Source organism: Urocitellus parryii, chromosome 7 (assembly GCF_045843805.1).
Source record: "Urocitellus parryii isolate mUroPar1 chromosome 7, mUroPar1.hap1, whole genome shotgun sequence".
NCBI lineage: Eukaryota > Metazoa > Chordata > Mammalia > Rodentia > Sciuridae > Urocitellus > Urocitellus parryii.
In genome coordinates this window covers 64229243-64236516 of record NC_135537.1, presented here as the reverse complement: position 1 = coordinate 64236516, position 7274 = coordinate 64229243, and the positions used below count along the sequence as shown (strand labels likewise).

The window sequence follows — 7274 nt, the reverse complement described above, 5'->3', positions numbered from 1 at the left end:
CAGCAGGGTCCTCCAACGCTCGCGAGAGCCCTGTTGGCTTCCACGTTTGCCACGTTCCAAAGTACCGAGACGGACTGGAGAGCCGAAAGCGGCTCGCGCTCTCCGGCGGCTGCGACGCGCCAGAACTGCTCCAAGTCTGCAGGGGGAGGGAGGGAAACACGGCAAGGTACCGCCCCCTTCACAGAGGCTCTTGCGATTGGCTCGTCTCCGCATCACTCATCCTCCTGTGGGTGCGGCGAGGCCGACCAGGGGCGTGGCCTGGGGTGGGCGAGCAGCGCGCTCTCGCCGCGGGAGGGGGGGGTCACAGGTTCTGTGCGCGCGAGGCCCGGGCACGCGCAGCCTGCACGCGGGTGAAAGTCCTCGCAGGCACGGCTGGCGGTGCCGGAGCAGAGGTGGTGCTGCTGCAGCCGCGGCCCGTACCTGCTCCAGCGTCTGTCACCATCAGCTGCCCCCCGCGCCCCCTGTGTCCCTGGAGCACTGAGGAAGCCGCTAGGTCCTCGGCAGCCTCCGTGGAGCGCGTGATGGCCCCACGCAAGAATGCCAAAGGCGGCGGAGGGAACAGCAGTAGCACCAGCGGCTCCGGTAGCGGCAGCACCACCAGCACAGGCAGCAGTGGCGGCAGCAGCAGCAGCCCCGGGACTCGGCGAGGTCAGAGTCCCGGCAGGGCGGGGGTCCGGGGGGCTTGGGCTGGACCTCGGAGTGGTAACCCTGTCGGCGGCTGCAGCAGTGCTGCGGGTCCCTCTCCTCCAGGTCCATCTCCCCCAGGTCCCGCCGCGCGTCCTCCATCCCCAGCCTTGCTCCTCCTGGAGGCGCGCGGGGCGGAGGCCGCGGTGTTCGCGGGGCCTGGGGAAAGGGAGGGCGGAGGGGCCGGGCGCAGCGGGCGCCCTGGGGCTGGTCACTCCCGGGAGCCCCTCCTGGCAGTTCCCTAACCTGCGACGCAACCTCCTTGGAGGTTATCGACCTACTTTGTCTTGGCTTTAGATGGAATTTCAAGATGGGAGTAAGAGAACCTATTATCTTTGCCTTGTATATTTTGGGGAGTTTGATCCCAAGTCAGGGAAAGTAAGTTCCTGCCTTATCACGCGTGTTTAAGAGCACCAGTGTTTAAGAGAGTATATTCGGAGGCGGGGATTGGGGCGGCGGGGTTGGGAATGATTTGAATATTCATAAATTATTCTTCATTTTAGGTCTTTTTCTTAGTTTAAGTTGTGATCGCCTTTAAAATACCAGGGAATGGTATAAAATACTGGATGAGCTTTTTTATTCTCCTTTTTTTCTTAAAAAGCATCCATTGAATATTCACCTTTCTCCTCTCTGTGCTTACCCAGCAAAGAGAGAAAACAGATGTTTTAAATCTGTTTCGTTTCAAATTTCAGTGGTTCTCTGTTTCTTTTATGTTTCCCTTGACTCATATGTAGGATACTGAAACTGGAATACACATGTGCATTGAATGTGAACTGTTAACTTCACTTGAGATGATTTAGCGTCTGTGCTGAGAGCCTCATGCAACGCATTGTATACATCAAGAAAATAAATCAAATAACTGTAGTTATATTTCAAAGAACTATTTCTTTCACAGCCCTTGTGGTTTATTTTCACGTGTATTGTCTTTGTTTCACTCTCTCCTCTTGTTCATTCCTTAGCCCCAACTCCTAGAATGGTCCCGTCTCAAAATAGGTGCTCCGTAAATATTTGATGAGTGAATGAATGAATGAATTTGAAAATGATAGAAGTAGTGCAGCTAAATCTATTGCACATATTTACCTTTCTGAGAACTAATATTTGCATTCTAGATGGAAGGAATACATGCAGTTTGAAGGTTAAAGCCAGAATATTAATTAATTCACCTTTGACATAAGGAAAATTTGTGTTCATTGTTCACTTGTCCTTAAATGTCAGTTAAACATGCAGAGGGTAGATTGACTGCTTCTGATGACTGGGGATACACTTTGAACAATTCTAAATAAGCCCAGGCACCAAGTAGAGAAAGATGATGAAAAAGACTTTAATGTCAACTTTTGTTTTACTATTTACATGTGAAACATGTTCCCCCCCCTTTTTTTGGAGGGTGGGGGGAGTTACTAGGGCTAGAACCCAGGCCCTTTAGCATGTTAGTCAAGTGGTGTGCCCTGAGCTACAATCCCAATGCCTCTTTGTCCCATTTCATTCTTTGCACTTTTAAGTTGGGGACTGATTGCTTCTGAGGAAGTCACTTTCTAAGGCCTGTTATTGGTAAGAATTAGTATTGAGAAAAGTGCATGATTCCCCCCCCCATGGGATAAATAATTGAGCCATTTAAGTCAGCTGGTAAGTATAGGAAATGCACAGATCTAAATTAACTTATGCTGTCTTTGAGATTGCATTTTAGAGGAATCTATGTACACTTGAGGATCTACAGCTTTTAAGTCATTTCTCATATTGAATCATAAAACAGCATATAAAAAGGAATGCATAAAGGAGGAAATATCTGTTACAAAAAGATTCAAGAATTGATATTGCAGTCCTGCATATTACATAATGCATTTTCTTTCTTTTTTTTTTTTGTAGATTTTTTCCCCATTAATATTAAGTTCTGACTGTATGAGGCAGAAGGCACCAGGGATAGAAACCAGGATTCTTTTGATTGACCTATACAGTTAACACTGTAGTGTGAATGTGTGATTCTATTTGTATTGCTATTTTTTTTTTTTTAAATAGCAAGATATACCTGAAAGATAAAGCTAACTTTTCTTTCATTCTTGTGTTTATCTGGTCATTTAGGTATGACCATTGAAGTGCAAACTTTTCCTGGATGCTTGGGAAATCCTAGAGGCTAAACAATTTTTAACAGTGACATTACCATGAGACCCATTTAGTTCCTTATTCTAATTGTGTAGACGAGAAAACTAATGCTCATAGAAGTTGTCTAGTTCATCGAAAGTTGTTCAGTTCATGGAAACTCAGCTAGTTACTGGAGGAATTAAGACTAGGATTCATATATTGTTCATTGCATCATGCTATTTGAATTTTAGGTTCTCTAATATGCAACAGCTTATGGGAATTGGAATTTGAACTAGTTTATCAAGTTTCTTTCTGGCTTTCTTCCTGGCATGTTATACTTTGTTATTGAAGAAAAGGTGCCTGTTGTGCTGCTAGTTAAATTTCCTTTGACTAAAATTATTTGAATATCTTAAGTTTGAGAGTGGGCTCAAACAGTAAGTTTTTTTGAGATGTTTTCCATTGACAGTCTGACTTTGATGGTGATATTGGTCACATTAAACATTATTATTTCTTAGATTTTTATGTGAATGTATGGGGACAAAAGAACCTGGTCCTTGAAGCATACATTTGAGGGAAATATCTGCCTCTGATTTCATTTAACTTACTTGAAACACGATTTAGTGGAGTTTAATTTTACCTTTTTAAGCTTGTGTTTTAGAATACTAAAGAAACATGAATAAATAGGACATCATATCTTTAGCTTGCATATCAAATTTGACCTGAATGGCCAATTGGGGCCAGGAGAAGACTCTTTCAAATTTATTGTTTGAAAAATCTTTGAAGAACAATCAAGATGTCCTTTGGGCTTATTTTGTTGTACTCATGTGTAATGTTTTTTGTCTGTTTAACTTTTCCCTGTTGAGTATCGCCCACTCCTTTTCTGTAGCTTATAACTTTGCTTTTCCATCCGCCTGTTTATTTTGTGCAAGTATCCTGCAACTTTATTGCCCTTTACCGGTAGGTGGCGCTGTAGAACTCCTTTGCCCCTTCCAGTTTGAAGCTTCAGGTTATATAACAGCAATTAGGTTTTTAAATTATTATTATTTAATCAGCCTGTCCTTAAAACTATTGATGAGTAAGTACTTCAAAAGTCTTAAAAAACATACTGATGATTAGTTCTCTTAAGATCTTTTTTTTTAAAGAGCTAAATCTTTCCATTATTTGTTTTAAATCAGTATCTCAAAGTCCAAAGGCACAAGTCACTTCTTTCAAAGGCACTGTAGGTAGTAAATTATCATCTGTCCCTATCCATCTATAATCTATCTCACATCACATTATTAAAAAGCATAATTTGAAACACAGAAGCTGCAGAATAGTTGATGATAGTTAACCAATGAAACCATACAAGGAAACCCAAAACACACATCCATTGCTAGCTTCAAAGCGAAACAGAAGCTCAGCAACTGTTAAGCTATCCATTTTTCTCCATTAATGTTTTCAGATTTATTGTTATTTTTCGGGGAGGGGGGCTTGTTGGTGCATGTTTTAGTCTTTTTTTTTTTTTTGCTGCTGTGAACAAAAGACCTGACAAGAACAATTTATTTATTTAGCTGTCATTGTTGTAGTACTTTAATGGGATAATAGTTTTAAAACTATATTTAGAAACACATCTAGATGGTGGTTCAAAACAACATTTAGTGAGGAAGTTTGAAATAAGTACAGAATGTACAAAAGAGAGAAAAATCAGAAAAATCTAAAATCTTTGATATTTGTGATAGAAAAGAATTTTTTACATTCTTCCCCAGTGAACATGCTAGTGAAGTTGTTAGCAACCCCTTACCAAAATCCATGTCTTTAGTAATCTGCAGCAATATAAGAAGTATAAAACACAGATGCTTGTTTACATCATGTAAATTAATCTTAATTGAGTAACACTGAACAAGGACTATAAGAAATCAGATTTACAATCTATTCATGGGCATTTCAAAGAAATCTTCACAACTAATGAAAAGCTTTTGTTAAAGATAGCATAATAGAAATGATACCCAAACCAGTATCTTTTTTTGTTGTTGTTGTTGTTCTTTGCAGATATATGTGACAGTATATTTTGATATATTTATATACACTTGGATTAAATCTTATTTCCATTTTGGATCCCAGTCCTGTGGTTGCACATGAAGTGGAGATTCACTGTGGTGCCTTTATACATATACATAGGAAAATTGTGTCGGATTCATTCTGCTGTCTTTCCTATACCTATCCTCCCCTGCTTTCCCTTCATTCCCCTTTATCAAATCCAATGAACTTCTATTTTGCTGTAACCTCCTCTCACCCCCCTCCCCCCGCATTGTGTGTTAACATCCATTTATCTTGTTAGCATCCATTGTCAGAGAGAATATATAAACTTTGATTTTGGGGAACTGTCTTATTTTACTTAGCACGATAATCTCTTGATCTATCCATTTATTGGCAAATGTCATAAAGCCATTTTTATAGCTGAGTAGTATTCCATTGTGTATATTCATTTTCTTTCTCTATTCATCTGTTGAAGGGCACAATATGAAATTTAATAGTAAAAATTTGTTCAAGCAGTCTTATTTAGGCTTATCTTATTTAGAATTAAATGTGTTTATATGCTATCTATAAGATAGATATATACACAAATTCATTTGGTGGGTTTTTGGTCCTTTACAAACACACTTACAGTGTTTTTCTTTTTTCTTTCTACTTTCAATGTTTTTAAGATTGCTGAGTAACCAAAATATACAATATGCTGTTATTTGCATTCTGGCTCCCTTCACCTGGTGAGGGAAGAGGTCCTGGTGAAATTTCCTTCCTTTAAGCAGAGGCTATCAATTAGTGCCAGCTGCTTAATCCTCCACTATGATGAAAAGATGGGAAGGCCATAATTTATCTACTACAAGAATTGTGTGCTTTTGTTGTTGTTTAGTTAATAGCATTTGTCTTTCCTGGCCAGATCATATAAAACCAAAATTAACTAAAAATGTTTTGAGATAGTTCTTGAACACCTTTTGAGAAGAAAAAAAAATCAATCTGTGGTGGGGAAGTAAAAGGAAAAAAAAATATTTCAGTCTTCAATTAAAAATCATCTGTGTCATAAATTCTTAGAAAATCAATATATGGGGTTTATTTTGTCAGCTAATTACCACCAAAGTAATATGGGTAGAAGTTCATGTGAGCTGTCTGTCAGATTTTCGGTTGGCATCAAACATAACTCCTGTGCTGTCTGATCCCGAAGAAACAAAGAAAACCCATTTTTCTCCAGAAAGGCAATGCAGTTTGGAAGAAAGAGTTTGATGACCAGCATTCTTATTTACTTAAGAATTATGCGGCAGGTCCCTCAACATGTCTCATCTTAGTCTCCTCAAACAGGAAGACTTATTCTCTGCTTTCTTTTTGAGTTGCAATAGCCCAAGACCAATTTTACAGTTTGTGCTTCTATGTTTCCACTAAAGTACTTCTGATGGTAGGAGAGTTGGAGAATATGAAAATATGGGTAGATCCAAGCAGGTCATTGCATGCTTGAAATTCTCTAATGTACAAAAAGTTATATTGTGTAGCATATATGTTTCAAGTCAAAGGGACACTTTTGAGATAGCATGTATACTGTGGCTTTGAGCACTACTCAGAGTATATTTGTGTAGGTATTCCATTTGCACATCCACCTTTAAGTTGCTAATTTGCCAGCTAATCTTTTGAAATTCTGTAATTTATTTTCTTTCTGGAGTGAAGATACAATTTAAACTTTTGATGGTACTCTAGCTACAGTTTTAATATCATGAAAATGTGCAATTTAGTTTGCATTTTGAATAGAGTTCTTCTGCATCTCCTGTAAGTTGTTTATTTTTAACTAAGGTACAAAATATTTTCAGGTAGCCTCCCTTTAATAAATCCTCTATGTAGGGTTAGATGGGAGCAACAAATTCTGGTGTGCTATTGCACAGTGGGGTGACTAGATGACAGTAAAGTATGGTGTATTTCAAAAAAGCTATAAGAAAAGATATTGAAATTTTTCATCAGAGGATATTGTTTGAAGAATTGGGTATGTTTAAATAATACACAGTGTATACATATATTGAAATATCACATGGTACTCTTAATATGTATAATTTTTATGGTTTTATGTACAAATTGAAAATAAATTCAATTAAAAGAACTATATGCAAATAGAACCATTTTACAACTTATATGAATCTTTGGGGGAAAGCTGCAGCCATCTGGGAGACCTGGAAGTGCCCATCTGGCTCTTTCATCTGCCACCCCAGTATCCAGCTGCTTAGCACTGCATATCTCTTTGGGATAAATCTCTTTGGGTGAATGCGTGTCTGGTTTCATTCTGCATTTCTGGCCATTTCTGTTATACAAATAGAAATTCAAGATGTTCCTTTTTTCCTATTTTTCTTACCTATGCCCCGGTGAAGGGGTATTTTCTGGAATTCAGTACTTTTTCTTCTTTGTTCTAATATTGCTGGGAGCCAAGATTGCAGTTTAATTTTATCTTTCAATCCTCAGATAAGAGGGTGCATTTGATTGGTACTTGATATTTGTTTTTC

General features: G+C 39.2%; 1 protein-coding gene across 3 annotated transcripts in view; it reads left to right on the top strand.

The window, feature by feature from the left end:
- The first annotated feature begins 300 nt into the window (after positions 1–300).
- Positions 301–7274, top strand: part of Asph (aspartate beta-hydroxylase) — a 208533-nt gene continuing 201559 nt past the window's right edge. For 2 of the 3 annotated variants that reach the window (XM_077801167.1, XM_077801166.1), the window contains exon 1: positions 301–648. In XM_077801167.1, the coding sequence (XP_077657293.1) occupies positions 522–648 (127 nt within the window). In that variant the 5' untranslated portion in view covers positions 301–521. The remainder of the gene's footprint in view (positions 649–7274) is intronic. The other variant, XM_026390792.2, reaches the window with a different exon arrangement.